Genomic DNA, 17,384 nt, shown 5'->3' on the forward strand with positions numbered 1-17,384 from the left:
CAAGATCCCATGTGCTGTAACTAAGACCTCATGCAGTCAAATAAATAAATAAATATATATTTAAAAAAAAAAAAGAAAAAGAAAAACCTGTGGCGACAGCTCGGCACGTTCCCTAGGGCGGCGTGGACACACCTCCTGACTGGCCTTCTTAAACCCTAAGTCCCTCTCTTCATCCCTGGCACGGCCGTCGGCCTGAGTGCCGAACAGCTATTGTCACCAACCCAAACCAGTTTCCTATGCGGCTCCCTTCTGGTCCCTCCAGGGGGGTGATCAGGCCCCCTCTTCCACCCTGCTGGGTGGGCTCCTCCTCACCTGAGCGCTCAGTTCCCTGCTGCCGTTCACTACCTGCCAAAGCGAAGAAAGCGGGCTTTGAAAGGCTGAATACTTCCAGAGGGGCGAGGCGCCTTCCCCCCTCTAGGAGATTCAAGCTACAAAGCCTCGGGGTGGCCTCAAATGAGACCTGTCTCCTCAAAGTGAGGAGTTTCCCGGCCAATGCACCAAATGTTATAGCCACGCTTTCCAGGAAACAAACTCACTCAGAAGGACAATGCAGATAGTGGAGTGCAGTTTATTACACCGGCGGGCCCAAGGCAGAGTCTCCTCTTAGCCAAGGACCCCGACCAGCATTTGTGAAAATCTTTTATACCCCATGTGTCCAAACCCACTACCCCAATTCCCTTGAGACATAAACAAAGGAAGGGTAAATACAACTACAATAACCCCATCATTCACGTGTTATGTGTTCAAACAGTCAATAATCAATAAGCCCGCAGTTACATTCCAAATAGTTAATAACCGATAAGCCTGTGCTTACATTGTGATAGATAGTGTCCAGAGGCAGGGGTGATTAGTGTCTGTTTTCTCTTCTTCAAGATTCCCCTGCCCAGAGGGGGTCTTATCCTTCCATTATCATTCCCACAGGCGCTAAGCACAGAGTTCAGAGTCCACTGGAGAGGTGGCCATGCACGGTCAGCACAGACAGGCCTGAGATGGACTCCAGGCCCTATGAATTCCTTCTTCAATTGTACTTTAAAGATGTGGGAAAATAGAGCTCTCTAAATGGAGCAGAGAATGAACTGTAGCAGTTGATTCATAAAACCTAGAAAAACACACACAGGAAGTAGAGCAACAACATTCTCAGGTGTTAATTCATGTGTGATGTAACTTATGACAACACCGATCATTACTTCCTTGGTTGGTCATCAGATAGCATTTAGGGCATCGTTTTCAGAGGCATTTGGCTCAGCCCATACGCACTGTGAACCTAGCGTGTCCTGCTCACTTCAGTTCAGTTCAGTCGCTCAGTCGCCCTGGACTGCAACATGCCAGGCCTCCTGCTGCCCCTGGTTTCTTTTCCAAGAAAGCGGGGATGGAAATGCCTCCAGGCTCCTGGTCTCTGAAGTTGGAGCTGCCACGCCTGCAGAGAGGTGGTCACAAAAAGCAAATCATTTTGTGAAAACCTGTGTCCCCAGGCTGCAGAGGGGGGTGAAAAAAAACTAAGGACAGGGGAGATCTTAGGGAAGAATTCTGCAAGTAAAGCCTGGCAGGAACCCAAGACCCCCAGGTGATTCTGACCAAACACTCACCTCTCCCCTCCCAGCCCCCAAGGGTACAGGCAGGCTGTGGACCACCACACCCATCCTAGAAAGAGACCCTCCCCAGGGAATCAGGTTGACCTTCTTTGTTTCTAGAAGTTCCCTCCCTAAATCCTCCCTTCCTGAGGTCTCAGGTGTGAGGTTTCCCCTCAGGGCTCTGAATGCGGGTCTTCCTCTTACATTTCTTTCACAGCCCTCTAGGGTGGGTCAGCTAGTCCAGAAGTAGGGTCCACTGTCTCTCGTGAACTGTTCTCTGTAACTCGAAAACGAAGGAGAAGAACTAGCCCGGACGATCTGCAAATAGGGTAGAGCACCAGGATGTGGTTAGCGTTATCAGGTTAGTCTTGATTCCCCACTACAGATTGGGAACACAGAAAGTCGAAAGGAGCTCAGAAAAGGGTGAGGGAAACAGGAAAACTTCTTCTCTTTCCCTGCAGCAGTTGCAGGTTAAACAGCTGCATGGATGCCTTTGAAGGTATTTTCTCAAATGCAGATGTGAGTTTTCGATGTAACATCCCCAGAGAAGACACAAAGCAGGAGGAAGAAGAGGAGGAAATGGCAGCTTCTCAGGTACGTGTCCTGTCCCGGGTCTGGGGCTGTGTCTGCTTTTCTTCCTGAAATGCCTGGACTGAGAACCTGCAAACCTTTAGGTCTCTGCTTCTAACTTTTGTGCCTGGGTGTTTGTTATCAACTTCTTTATTTTTTCCTTTTCTTCTTATCATAGTGAAGCCTGGCTCTTTAGACCACTTCTCTCTTGAGTCCCAGAATCTTGTCTCTCTTGTCTGTATCCTGGCTTTCTATGGAGCATGATGAATTCTCAACATGAATTAGCGACTTTCAACTGCTGAATATATTCCCTTTGTGAGAAGCACTGGTATCCGAGATTTGCACTGGGATGTGGTTCGGTGTTGGGATCTTAGGGAACTAGGGGAAATGCCGTGATGAGTTTACATAGGGATGCAATTTCAGCTTTTTAGGAGTTATAAAATGCCCTTATATATTGAATAAACTCAGTCATCCAGAATTTTTCACAAAATGCTCAGAAATAAAAAGAAAACTAGGAGATACTGTCCTCTGTAATGCTAAGACTTAGTAGTGAAACACATTGTTAGGTAGTTAGAATAGGGAAAAAGAGTCCAAAATGGCAGTGGCTAAAAGACCTGGAAGGGAAAGCCCGCAAAAATAGAACAAAGGAAGGTCCTAGGACTGGAATGCGAACCTCAGGTAAAACAAACAACGCGCCTGCCTAGGCCCGATTTACATAAGACAGACCCAGGGCCAGAGAAACAGGTAAAAAGAGGAGGCAAAGCCCTCTTCCTTCTCTCTCTCTCTCTCTCCCCCGCTCGATGGGGTGATCTTCTCTTCGTGTCTTTGGATCGACCTGTCCTCACAACTCGAAGATGGATTTTCCGGGTATTATCTAAATAAATAGAGTTGTAACACTGATTTATTTAAGAGCTATAACACGGTCTGTCCTCCGAGAGCCATGACCCGCCAAGGGGCTTTAATGTCCGTTACTCCAAATTTTCGTTGTGACGAGACAAAGAACCCAGGAACATACACTCGCGTGACAACATTGTTAGGATACAAAACAGAGGAAGTTTATATGCAATGAATTTTGCATATAACTGATATTTTTTATGTCACTTCAAGTTATAAATTCCTTATTTTTTCTGAAATGCCCAGGTTCTGATACTGCATGTGCCGTGCATTTACACCATGACAGATGATGTCCACTGGATCTGGTGATTTCTCTGAGATTATCAGGCTATAGAGTTCGTTTTTCTTTCCCTCTGTCTTTAAACAAGGCTGTGGAAAAATGGAATGAGGAACATGTGAAAACCCTCACCGTTAATGGAGACACTCCACATCTTCTTGGTGTCTCTTTGCTTTGGAAAATGAACACTCACTGTGTTGATGATAGATACTGGGTTTTGGGAGTGGGAGTTTTCATCCCTCAAGCCCAAGTGTGATGTTTCCAGTACACTCCACGCTCATATCACAGACAAAGTCTTACTCACATTTTTGCATTTTTTTATCAAAATATTTGAAACAATCCTATTGGTGCTAGTCTGTTTTCACCTGTGTTGAATGTCTAAGATATAGCTCAACAAAATGATCCAGTTTTTCAAGAAATTAAAATTTCAGAACCAAGAGCTCTAATTTATCTCATACCATTGTATATGTCTGCACCCTTGTGTATTTAAAATATACAAAGAATATCATCCACAAGCAGATGTATATATTTTAACCCATTAAAAAGAATCTCGATTTTATTGACATGAGTATGAATGACTGAACTGAACATGAACTAATTTTATTGACATGAATATCGATTTTATTGACATGAATATGAATGAACTCAGCTGAACTGAACTGAACTGAACATGAATCAGTTCATTTCAGTCGCTCATTCGTGTCTGACTCTTTGCGACCCCATGAACCGCAGCACTCCAGGACTCCCTGTCCATCACCAACTCCTAGACTTTACCCAAACTCATGTCCATTGAGTCAGTGATGGCATCTAAGCATCTCATCCTCTGTCGTCCCCTTCTCCTCCTGCCTTCAATCTTTCCCAGCATCAGGGTCTTTTCAAATGAGTCAGTTTTTCACATCAGATGGCCAAAATATTGGAGTTTCAGCTTGAACATCCGTCCTTCCAATGAACATCCGGACTGATTTCCTTTAGGATGGACTGATTGCATCTCCTTGCAGTCCAAGCGACTCTCAAGAGTCCTCCAACACCACAGTTCAAAAGCATCAATTTTCTCTGCTCAGCTTTTTTTATAGTCCAACTCTCACATCCATACACGACTACTGGAAAATTCATAGCCTTGACTAGACGGACCTTTGTGGACAGAGTAATGTTTCTGCTTTTTAATATGCTGTCTAGGTTAGTCATAACTTTCCTTCCAAGGAGTAAGCGTCTTTTAATTTCGTGGCTGCAGTCACCATCTGCAGTGATTTTGGAGCCCCCCAAAATAAAGTCAGCCAGTGTTTCCACTCTTTCCCCATCTATTTGCCATGAAGTGATGGGACCGGATGACATGATCTTAGTTTTGTGAATGTTAGCTTCTCCTTAATACTCTTTGTAAGTATATAGTCTCATTTTAATATATATGTCTGTATGCATGAAAATGTTTATCTTTTTCTTGTTTTGGTATTCTCCCCAGTTATATAAAGTTCTTTTTAAAAAATACACATATTTATGTTTGCCTGAGTTTTGTCTTGGTTGTAGCCTACAGAATCTTGGAGCCATGTGGGAGACTTTGTTGCAGCAGGCAAACTTTAGCTGTGGGTGTGGCATCTAGTTCTCTGACAAGGGACTGAACCCAGCCCCCTGACTTGGGAGCTCAGACTACCAGGGAAGACCCTAGAAAAACTCCTATACACTTTTTTTAGTGTTGTCCCTGGGTAATTGTGTTTTACTAGTTAAATTTTAGTTCAGATAAACTGAAGCAAATTCAAGATTTGTCATTTAATGAATGTTTGTTAAAATATTTGCAAAACGGTGGAACAACAATGTAGTTGATTTTATATTATTTATGTGATGCATTCAAGACCCTGTAAAAACTTTTAGAAAGACATATAGTATATACTAAATAGTTGAAAGGATGATTGCTGCTATGGGTACTATTCTATCAGACCTGTCAATTTTGTAAAACACTTAAAATTCAATGTTAAGTATAAATTCTTACCTTACTGGTCAACCTCTTTGCTTTTCAGAACGGTCATTCATGTGTCAGAATTTTCAACATTACTAGTTAAAATAAGCTTGTTAAAAATGTGGCACATTGGCCCCACTCCAGAACTCTTAGATCAGAGCATGCTTTTTAAAAATATTTCCTGTTTCCTTGATAGGGGGCTTCCCTGGTGACTCAGATGGTGAAGAATCAGCCTGCAGTGTGGGAGACCCGGGTCCGATCCCCTGGTGGGGAAGATTCCCGTGGAGAAGGAAATGGCAACTCACTGCAGTATTCTTGCCTGAAAAATCACATGGACAGAGAAGCCTGGCATGCTACAGTCCATGGGGTCGGAAAGAATCAGACATGACTGAGTGACTAACATGGTTTTCTTGATAGACAGTTTATCCTGGGTCACAGGAGTACAACTCTCAAAAATAGATAAGTCAGTGTTGATGGGATTGTTTTATAATTTCTCTTCCAGATCAGAATAGTTTCTATAGTGGTCTGTGGATCATATCTCATTCTCTTTTCCTGGGGTTAGAAATACTGTGGAAAATACGGCAGTATAAAAATTATATTCCTGTGTAACACCAGACATTCTCCTAAATCAGAACCATTTCTCTTGCTGGTTTCATCTTGAGTCACATTAGGAAGTCTTCCCAGGTCCACGTGGCTTATGTCCTTTGTATTTCAGGGGCTGCTGACATTCCAGGATGTGACCGTAGATTTCACTCAAGACGAGTGGGAATGCCTGGACCTCGGTCAGCGGGAATTGTACAGGGACGTGATGTTAGAGAACTACGGGAATCTGGCCTGCTTGGGTGAGGATCACTCGCTTATAAAATCCCTCAAAAACCCCAAAATTCCAAAAATCTCAGGGTTTTGGTTCATTCATTCTAGAATGTCTCCTGGAATTTTCTGCTTTGTCCAGTAGAGGTTAAGATTCCTACTTTCCAGGGGAAAGTAACCTTCTTTCTTGATATAACCTGCCTTCTTGTTCTTCAGTCGCTAAGTCATGTCCAACTCTTTGCGATCCTGTGGAATGCAGCAAGCCAGGCTTCCCTAGCCTTCTTTAACTCCCAGAGTTTGCTCACATTCATATCCATTGAGTCAATAATGCTATTCAACCATCTCATCTTCTGCCACTCCCTTCCCCTGTACTCAATCTTTCCCAGCATCAGGGTCTTTTCCAATGAATTGGCTCTTCACATCAGGTGGCCGAAGTATTGGAGCTTCAGCATCAGTCCTTCCAATGAATATTCAGGGTTGATTTCTTTAGGATGGACTGGTGTGATCTTCTTGCTGACCAAGGGACTCTCAAGAGTCTTCTCCAGCACCACAGTTCGAAGGCATCAATTCTTTGATGCTCAGCCTTCTTTATGTTCCAAATATCACATCCATACATGACTATTGAAAAAACCATACCTTTGACCTTTGTTGGCAAAGTGATGTCTCTGCTTTTAATATGCTGTCTTTGTCATAGCTTTTCTTCCAAAGGGCAAGCATCTTTTAATTTCATGGCTGCAGTCACCATCTGCAGTAATTTTGGAGCCCATGCCCACATCTCAAAACTAAATCTGTCACTGTTTCCACTTTTCCCCTATCTATCTGCCATGAAGTGATGAGACTGGATGCCATGATCTTAGTTTTCTGAATGTTGAGTTTTAAGCCAGCTTCTTCACTCTCCTCTTTCACCCCCATCAAGAGCCTTTTTAGTTCCTCTTCAATTTCTGCCATTAGAGTGATATCATGTGCGTGCCTGAGGTTGTTGATATCTCTCCTGGTAATCTTGATTCCAGGGTGTGATTCATCCAGCCCAGCATTTCGCATGATGTACTCTGCATAGAAATTAAATCAGCAGGGTGTCAATGTACGGTCTTGATGAACTCCTTTCCCAATCTGCAACCAGTCAACTGTTCCATGTACGATTCCATCTGTTGCTTCTTGACCTTTGTATACTTCATTTTAGGTTTACCATTTAGGTGGTAATTCTGTAAGTTCTGTTGTATCAAATAGTGCCACTCTCCTCTTAAAACCGGAATTCCACTAACTGCTTTTGCCTTAGTAGTACTTGAGCATAATATCAGAATCTGATTCTGATGCATTTGTCTTTTAAAGATGCTTCCAAAAAACTATTTGGTGAAATTCTTTTTCTTAATGCTATTTTAACTTTCTACCTTGACTTCTCTCTCACCTGAATACATATTGGATTGGAAATTGATTAATATCTCAGAAAACACATATTCCTTTTTCTGATGAACAGGTCTTGTGGTCTCTAAGCCGGACCTGGTCAAGTTTCTCGAGCAAATGAAGGATCCCTGGGATGTAAGGAGAATGGAGACAGCCATACACCCAGGTATGTGTCTATGGATGAAGCAGATAAGTCAGGTGAGAGGGACAAGCATTGGGGAGGAAGTCATATTTTGTCATGTGGTTTGAGAAGATCTGCTTCAGTGGAGATGATTTTGGATTAGGCTAGGTTTATTTCTGTCACTGTCATAGTGCGTCATCTCCTGACCCATTCCTGATTCTTTTCATCATTTGTGTATTTTTCTCCAGTGATTAATTTTCATATTTACAGTTAGAACCAAAATACTTGTCTTGGCCTGGAACAACCTCTATGACCTGATAACTCGTCCATTTTGGGGCGGTTTTAGGAAATCTGCATATTTCTGAGTAACTATATTAAGCCCTTTTAAAAATGCTGATTGTGTCCCTAGTCAGAAGTGTGTGGGTGGAGCTGTGAAAAAATTGCCAAACTTCTAGGAATACTGGGGACAGATGTTTTTGGAATTCTACCATATAATTTCCAGTCCACTGGAAACTACACATATGACCTTAGAAATTTCATAGTCAAATTCTTTCTTCACTGCATAAGACACCTCATTAAAATGAGAGAATGCAAATCTGAATTTTATGTTACGTCTTCTCTTTTTTTATATGAACTAACATTAAATGTGTTAAGTATATTTGTCCCAATTCATTAATGCTAAAATGCTTTAATATATTTATTTAACTCACAGAGTTTTTAAACAAATTATTGACGTGGGAGTTTAGAACATTTCCCACAGTGCTTTTTTCTGATTGTTCTTCACTATTAAGCTTATAGATTATATAGAGAAATCTTTAAGAACAAATTTTTCTGTTCCAAAAATGCTATTTTACAATGTTATGTTAGTTTTGCTATACAGAAAGAATAAGTGATACACATACACATTTCCTTTCTTGATTAGATTTCCTTCCCATCTAGGTCACCACAGAGCATTGAGTAGAGTTCCCTGTGTTCTCACCATATTTTTCAAGTCTCACTTCTCATTTGATTTGTTAAGAACTCTTAGCTTATTAAATCTATCTTATTTTTTATGAAACATCCCAGGACTTTATCATTTATGCCATCTATTTCTGATTAGTTCTAGCTCAATATCATTTACTATTTTAGACTCTATTAGAACATGCTCCGATAACAACATGAGTGGTAAGTGGGTTAAATAATAAGTAGGCATTAGCATTTGTGAAAATGTTTTGTCTGTAAATTTGATTACTTCAAGCAAAAATTACTCATGACACTGCTCAACTGCTCCTCGCTTCATTGTTCCTGTAGGTTTCTATCTTGACTTCTCCTCTGCACCATACTCCTCTGTCATCTCATCTTGTCCAATGTTCTGTGTCTGTGGTCTCTGTTCTGCAGGCTGCAGATCCTAGTTCCTCTTGCTCTGGTGTCTGCTACCTGGTGGGTGAGGTGGTCCAGAGACTTGTGCCCTTATGCCCTTGAGAGGGGGTTGATTGTTACTATTGTGACCAGAGCCTGCCCGGATCCTGAGGGCCCCTTCGCCTTTCCTCTGTGGCTGTCACTGTCTGTGCGGGGTCTGCTTCCTGATTAGTGGAGCAGAGGCCCCAGATCTGAAATGAGCTCTGCTCTGATCTGTGGTGCTTCTGATCTAGTGGGACTGGAGCACACCCACTGGGAGGGAAGCCACTGAGTGTTGCTCCTCTGGGGATGTTCTTCTCGTAGAGTGCTCTGCGTGTCATCTTTCATGTGCTGTGCGAGCTCTCGTGTGACCCTGTGTTGGCATTGATCTTGGCCCCACCTGAACCATGGGTATTCTCCACGTCTTCCGAATCCTCTGTCATCTTTACTCCTTCTAACTCGGTCTTAGGCTTAATCTAGCCAAGCGTATGCCAATTTTATGTAAATTGTAAACTATATTCCCCAAGAATAGTAAGTAGAATTACTTATTATTTGGTATCTTTCAGCTGTGTCTTCTCACGACACCCAGGGTTTGAGGACCCAAAAGCCAGGCTTAGAAGATTTACTCCCAACAGCAAAGCTAGGAATATATGAAAGATTTCACCTTAGAAATTTACATTTAACCAAGGACTGGGAATCTATGAGGGCATATAAAGAGCGGAGAGCATGTTATGATGGACACAACCAAGTTGGTACAGTTTCCCATAAAGTAAACATTTCCGCCAAAAGAAATCAAGGATGTAAATCAAATGAGGAAAAACCAATTTCAGATGACGAATTTCAGTCATCAACATTTGAAGTTAAGCGTATATTTGTCAGCAAAGATCCACATCATCTCTTGAAACATACATGTTCTCTGAAGGGAAATGTGGAAAATCTGGAAGGTCATCTGGTCTCTACTGCAAATGCTCATTCAAACCTATACTCTGAGCATAGCTGTCTATTAAATATACATTCAAACATGTCTGGAAACCAGAAACTTAAACATGAGGGCGAAAATTCCCAATACAATCAATTTGAGGGATCCTTTAACAAGGATTTCTTGTTCTTCAACCAGGAACTACTGTCTCCTTGTTCCAAAATCTGTAATGGTGATAATAATGGGAGAGACCTTACTCAGCCATCATTGTTCAATACATATGGAGGTATAATTAGTGTGGAACAACTTTACAAGTGTAACAAAATGAGGAATGCCTTAAGCAGGAGCTCTACCCCCAATAATTACAAGAGTATGCATGATGGAATGAGAAGCTCTTCATGCAATGAAACTGGCCATAATGTTGACCAAGTTTCATATCTCGTGAAAGAACAGGAACATCAATTTTCAGATAAGAATTCTGAACATAATAAGTGTAGGGATATATTTTATCAAAGCTCAAATCTTACTATTAATACTTATAAGAGTATTGATGTTGGAGAGAAGACTTATAATTGTTATGATTATGGTAAAGTTTTTAACCAGTCTTCAAAACTTATTCAACAGCAGAATATTCAGAGTAAGCAGAAACATTGCAAGTGTAATACATGTGGAAAAGTCTTTAGAAACTCACCAAATCTAAGCAGACATAGGAAAATTCATACAGGAAGGAAACAATTCAAATGTTCAGCATGTGGCCAAACCTTTAATCAGAGTTCATATTTAACTGAACATCTGCGAATCCATACTGGGGAGAAACCATACGAATATACAGAATGTGGCAAAGGCTTTAACTGCTGTTCATGTGTTACTCAACATCAGCAAATTCATACCAGGGAGAGAACTTATAAATGTACAGCATGTGGGAAGGCTTTTAAGAAGAGTTCAGCTTTAACTCAACATCAGCGAATCCATACTGGGGAGAGACCTTATAAATGTACAGCATGTGGCAAGGCTTTTAAGCAAAGTTCAGCTTTAACTCCACATCTGCGAATCCATACTGGGGAGAGACCATATAAATGTACAGCATGTGGCAAAGCCTTTATCAATTATTCACTTCTTACTCAACATCAACGAATCCATCCTGGGGAGACACCTTATAAATGTGCAGAATGTGGCAAAGCCTTTATCAATTATTCACTTCTTACTCGACATCAACGAATTCATACTGGGGAGACACCTTATAAATGTACAGCATGTGGCAATGCTTTTAACCAGAGTTCAACTTTAACTCAACATCAACGAATCCATACTGGGGAGAGACCTCATAAATGTACAGCATGTGGCAAAGCCTTTATCCGTTATTCTTTTCTCACTCGACATCAACGAATCCATAGTGGGGAGAGACCTTATAAATGTACAGCATGTGGCAAGGCTTTTAAGCAGAGTTCAAATTTAACTCAACATCAGCGAATCCATACCGGGGAAAGACCTTATAAATGTACAGAATGTGGCAAAGCCTTAACCATTATTCATTTCTTACTCAACATCAACGAATCCATACTGGGGAGAGACCTTATAAATGTACGGACTGTGGCAAAGCCTTTTCCCAGAGTTCAGGTCTTTCTCGACATCAGAGAGTTCATGCTGCAGAGAAATGTTAGAAATGTAAGGAATGTGGCAAAGGATTTCCTCACAGCCATCACCTCACTCACAATCAGAGAATTCATACTGCCTAGAAAGCCTAGAAATGAATCGGTGATTAAAAAAAAAAAAAGTTTGTCCTAAATATACAGTTTTGAAAAAATGAGTGTTTTCTTTGGAAAGATACATGAATGAAATAGAAAAATGTAGAAAACTGCTTAATCAAACATCAAATGTAACTCAATACCAGAGAATTCATACTAGAAAGCATGTCATTCGTACCACTTTTGTTGAATTACTCGAAGCAGAAACAGTGTAGCAAGTATTCCATAAGGAAAACACATACAAAATTGATATGTTAGTATGGATCACAAGATGAAGGGGTGGATATTTGCAGAGGTATAATTATTATTAATGTATCCCTGTTTATGTTAACGTTATTTGAGATTATTAAGGAACCAAAACGAATGTAATTCAACTCTCAAATTACTACATGCTGTGATTTGTTTCTATTGTATATATGAACTTACGTTGTTGATGGTTGTTACCAAATGGTAAGAGAAGCCCTTCAATATTAAGTGGGAATCATTTACATTTATTCTCCAATTTATAAGATTAAGAACATAGTCATGTTATATACACACTAAACCTCTGAATGGAGGTATATGTCACTGATGTCAAACACCTCTGTGGTCACCATGATGTAACTGTTCAGGAAAGAATTCAAAGTAAGACAGAAGTTTGCTCTAAGTTTTCAATAATTATGTCACTTGCTTTTTAAGCATAAAAGAAGGATAGTTCATGAAAATCTAAGGTATTTTGATAACAGCAATATAGAGAAATCATGCATATTATCTGGCAGGCTTGAAGTAAGGACACCTTCTATCTGATGTAAGTACAGAAAACTCTTTCTGGAAAAGTCATATTAATATAATTAATGTCCATCCATGTTTACTAAATTAGCCTCCATTTTGTAAATCATATACATTACATTCTCAGATCCTTTCATCAGAGAAACAGGAAAGTTTTTAGAAGCTTGTAATGTGTATTTTAATCAAGGATCAAACAACAATTATAAAAGGTTTTATTCCATCTGTGTAAAATTAATGTATCTTAATTAATAAAAGTGAATGGTTTTTCAGTGTTACAATTGATGTGGAATGAATGAAGGATTAATGCACCACCAGCATTAACCTCTCCCACCTATTTAAGGTTGCAGGAAAGGTAACCTAATGATAAAGTATTTGAAGCACAGGGGGATGGCATCTGTAGAAATTAGTTCCTTACTGCCGTTAAACCTGTCATAACTTCATATATTTCTCACCATTTATATGTTGTATCTCCACTCCCATTTTTATCTACTTGGACATCGTGGTGTTTCTAATAAGAAAGATCATACAGAGTGCTGTTGAGTGCTCCCCTGAACTGCTCGATGCAGTTGCTGCCTCAGCGTCTGTCTGGGGAGCAGGCAGCCTGCAGGTCCTTGAACTCACACCAGCCAGTCCTGTGAGCACCTGTACTAGATGACCCTTTCCTTGGGACCAGCAGTCTTGCTGAACCCCAGGGTCTACTGCACAGGCCCCCCCTTCAGTGATACACTCAGACCTCACCAGAATCCTGCTCGTCTTTCTTTGAATGGACCCCTCCACACTCAGCCTGTGGGACCCACAGCACTTCACCCAGGGTCAGGTCTGAACCCCAAGTACTGGAATTTTCTCTGCTTGGTTCTAGCCTTGACCTTCCTCAGGGGCCCTCAAGGCTTGCTGTGAATTTTCTCTGCCTGGTTCGAGCCTTGACCTTCCTCAGGGGCCCTCAAGGCTTGCTGTGAATTCTCTGAGGACCTAGAGTCATAAACTCACCTGCTGCAATTGGCCTTTGTTCTTCTGTTAGCTTAAACTTTTCAGGAGCACATTTAAGCAAATGTAAGTTTAACAAAGTCACAAAAAGAATAATCAAAAGCCATGATGGGAAAATTCTGTCTAAACCAAGATGTATAAAATCTTACCCTGTATAAATCTTAGCACATGTGTCTTGTAAGGCTTAAAGGAACTGTTTTGTCATGGCTTTGGCATACTTTGAATGCAGTATATAAATATCTGAAGATATATACATAATATAATTTATATAACACACATTGAATACAAGATATAAATATCTGAAAATATACATGTTAGCAATGAGAAAACCAAGGAAGAATATGTGAATGTATGTGTATTCTTACACATTTAACTTAGAGAATTTAGAAATGCTAGATCAAAACTGGTCATATCTGAATTGCAGTTGATTTACTAAAAACTATAAAACTTGTCAATTTGTTGATTAATCTGTTTTGTCTACTTTTCATGGAATTCATTTCCTTAAATGTCAAGAGGTTATGTTTTTAAGGAACTTCCACATGGTCTACCCACATGACTGCCACAGCTTACATTCCCTCCAGCCATGTAGGAGGTTCCTTTATCTCCAAACCCCTTCAGCGTTTATGATATTATTAGTCGGCTTTTTGCTCATTGTTCTTCTGACTGGCATGAGGTCATATATCACTGTAGCTTTGTTCTGCGTTTCTTATTGTTTATCGCTGGTGAGCATCTTTCTTTTGCCTCTTGCCCATGGAAAAGAGCAAGCTGCCCCACCCAGCCTCAGCAGCTGTGGGGCACAGGCTTAGTTTCCCCACAGCATGTGGGTATTCCTGGACCAGGGATGAGGCCCTTGTCTCCTGCACTGTCAGATGAATTCTCTACTACCGGGTGACAAGTCTGTTCAGCTTTTTTTTCCCTTTTGAGACATATATATATATATTTATATTTATTTATTGGAATATAATTGCTTTACAATATTGTGTTAGTTTGTGTTGTATGACATCGTCAATCAGCCGTAAGTATACATAAATCTCCCTCTTGCCCCTCCCTCCCGTGGTCTTCGTTTCACCCCTCTACTCAGCACAGACCACCAAGCTGAGCTCCCTGTGGCAAACAGCAGATTCCCACCAGCTACCTATTTTCACCATCGCTTCAGTTTAGTTGCTCAGTCGTGTCTGACTCTGCGACCCCATGGAGTGCAGCATGCCAGGTGTCCCTCTCCATCACCAACTCCTGGAGCTTGCTCAAACTGATGTCCATTGAGTCAGTGATGCCATCCAACCACCTTATACTCTGTCGGCCCCTTCTCTTCCCCCTTTCAATCTTTCCCAGCGTCAGGGGCTCTTCAAATGAGTCACTTCTTCACATCAGATGGCAAAAGTATTGAGGTTTCAGCTTCAACATCAGTCCTTCCAAAGAATATCAGGACTGATTTCCTCTAGGATGGACTGGTTGGATCTCCTTGCAGTCCAAGGGACTCTCAAGAGTCTTCTCCAACGTTTTACCCATGGTGGTGTATATATGTCAGTGGTACCCTTTCAATTGGTCCCCCTCTTCTTCTCCTGCTGTGTCCACGTCTGATCTCTATATTTGTGCAAATATTGTCTTAACAGATATGTATGGAATTTCAAAAATGGTATTGATGAACTTATTTACTGAGCAGGAATATAGGCGCAGAGGTAGTTCTTAAGCTTTTGCATGTGAAGCTTTCAAGGCATAAAATACATTGACAATCATTCCATGCATTTTAGTGTTCTAGCCATGCGTTCTGGGAAACAAACTGACTCAGAAGGACAATGCAGATATTGGAGTGCAGTTTATTACACCGCCGGGGCCAAGGCAGAGTCTCCTCTTAGCAAGGACCCCAAACAATTTTTGAGAAAACTTTATATACTCTAAGTGTACTTGCTCAAACCCACCTCCCCAACTCCTTGAAACTAGTCTGGACAAGGTAAAAGAGAGATAGGATCAAAGTTAACCCATGATTCATGTGTCACAGGACTGAATAAACAGTGGATATTTATCAACAGGCCTGTGGTCATATCCCAATAAACAGAATGGAATTTACCACTTTGTTCTGTTACAGAGATGATTAACATATTCTTTTAGGCAACAGAGTCCAAGTACAAGTCCTGAGGCTCTTTCATGGGGGGGCAGGAGGGGGGATCTGATTTTCCATTGGTATGCCATTTCTACAGACTCCAGGGCACAAGGTTCAGAGTCCACTGGGAGGGTGACCATGCCTTTAGCCTAATGCTCACAACCTGGTCTAAGATGGAGTCCAGCTCTGTCTGTTTCCTCCTTCATTACTAAGTGAAAGAAGCCCATTTGAAAATGCTACAAAAAGTAGGATTTTTACAATAAGACTTTCTGGTGTAGGTAAATGTTCATTTGTGTGCTCAGTTGTGTCTGAGTATCTGTGATCCCAGGGGCTGTAGCCTGCCATTCTCACCTCTCTCCATTGATTTCCCAGGAAAGGATACTGGAGTGGGTTGCCATCTCTTCCTCCAGGGGATCTTCCTGACCTACGGATCGAATCCGCATCACCTGGATGACCTGTATCAGCAGGCAGATGCCTTACCACTCAGTCACCTGGGAATCTAGTAAGAAATATAGAAGAGATTAAAAAGGTCCATGATTACTGTGGGATTCAAAGGAGGGACTATGAATATCCTAAGTCTAGAGAAGTTTCAGGACCATGAAATAATTTGTGTTCAACTGTCATGATGGACACACGTTATTAAACATTTATCTAGAGGTATGGAGTGCACATTCCTAAAACAGGAACAGAGGGTTAAACTAGAGAGTTTATCTATTTACTGCCCACGTAGATTCAGCAGTGGTAACAAATGCTCACTCTGGTGGGGAAAGCTAAGTAGGGAGATTGTCCACATGTGGGAACAAGAGATATATGGGAAATGTCTATACTATATTCTCAAATCTGCAGTGAAATAAATCTTCTACAAAGTTGATACTGGTGAATGCAGACTGAATATTTTTTAGAATATATAATATGAGAAAGATGAATATGCATCTATCTTTAATTTTTCCTTGGTCATTATGCTTTAAAGATGTGGGAAAATAGAGCTCTCTAAATGGAGCAGACAACGAACTGTAGCAGTTGATTCATAAAACCTAGGAAAACACACAGGAAGTAAACCAACAACATTCTCAGGTGTTTATTCATGTTTAATGTAACTTGTGACAACACCGATCATTACTTCCTTGGTTGGTCATCAGATAGCATTTAGGGCATCGTTTTCAGAGGCATTTGGCTCCGCCCATACGCACTGTGAACCTAGCGTGTCCAGCTCGGTTCAGTTCAGTTCAGTTCAGGTGCTCAGTCGCCCTGGACTGCAGCACGCCAGGCCTCCTGCTGCCCCTGGTTTCTTCTCCAAGAAAGCGGGGATGGAAGTGCCTCCAGGCTCTTGGTCTCTGAAGTTGGAGGTGCCACGCCTGCAGAGAGGTGGTCACAAAGCAAATCATTTTGTGAAAACCTGTGTCCCCAGGCTGCAGAGGGGGGTGAACAAAACTAAGGACAGGGGAGACCTTTGGGAAGAATTCTGCAAGTCAAGCCTGGCAGGAACCCAAGACCCCCAGGTGATGCCCACCAAACACTCACCTCTCCCCTCCCAGCCCCCAAGGGTACAGGCAGGCTGTAGACCACCACACCCATCCTACAAAGAGCCCCTCCCCAGGGAATCAGGTTGACCTTTGTTTCTAGAAGTTCTCTCCCTAAACCCTCCCTTCCTGAGGTTTCAGGTGTGAGGTTTCCCCTCAGGGCTCTGAATGCGGGTCTTCCTCTTACATTTCTTTCACAACCCTCCTAGGGTGGGTCCGGTAGTACAGAAGGAGGGCCCACTGTCTCTCGTGAACTGTTCTCTGTAACTCGAAATGGAAGGAGAAGAACTAGCCCCGAAGATCTGCAAATAGTGTAGAGCACCAGGATGTGATTAGCATTATCAGGTTAGTCTTGATTCCCCACTACAGATTGGGAAC

At 41.6% G+C, this 17,384-nt stretch overlaps 2 protein-coding genes across 2 annotated transcripts in view; both read left to right on the forward strand.

The window, feature by feature from the left end:
* Positions 1-7,570: 7,570 nt before the first annotated feature.
* The window catches only part of LOC122421202 (zinc finger protein 91-like), a 158,364-nt gene continuing 148,550 nt past the window's right edge, over positions 7,571-17,384 (forward strand). The window contains exon 1 of the mRNA XM_043437072.1: positions 7,571-7,637. The gene's annotated coding sequence lies outside the window, so the exon portion shown is untranslated. The remainder of the gene's footprint in view (positions 7,638-17,384) is intronic.
* LOC122420435 (zinc finger protein 501-like) lies at positions 9,991-11,661 on the forward strand. Its single transcript, XM_043435574.1, is given in 2 exon segments — positions 9,991-11,407; positions 11,410-11,661. Coding segments are annotated over 2 exon segments (1,557 nt in total). The 3' UTR covers positions 11,550-11,661.

The sequence above is a fragment of the Cervus canadensis genome, chromosome 18 (assembly GCF_019320065.1).
Source record: "Cervus canadensis isolate Bull #8, Minnesota chromosome 18, ASM1932006v1, whole genome shotgun sequence".
In the NCBI taxonomy this organism is placed as follows: Eukaryota; Metazoa; Chordata; class Mammalia; order Artiodactyla; family Cervidae; genus Cervus; species Cervus canadensis.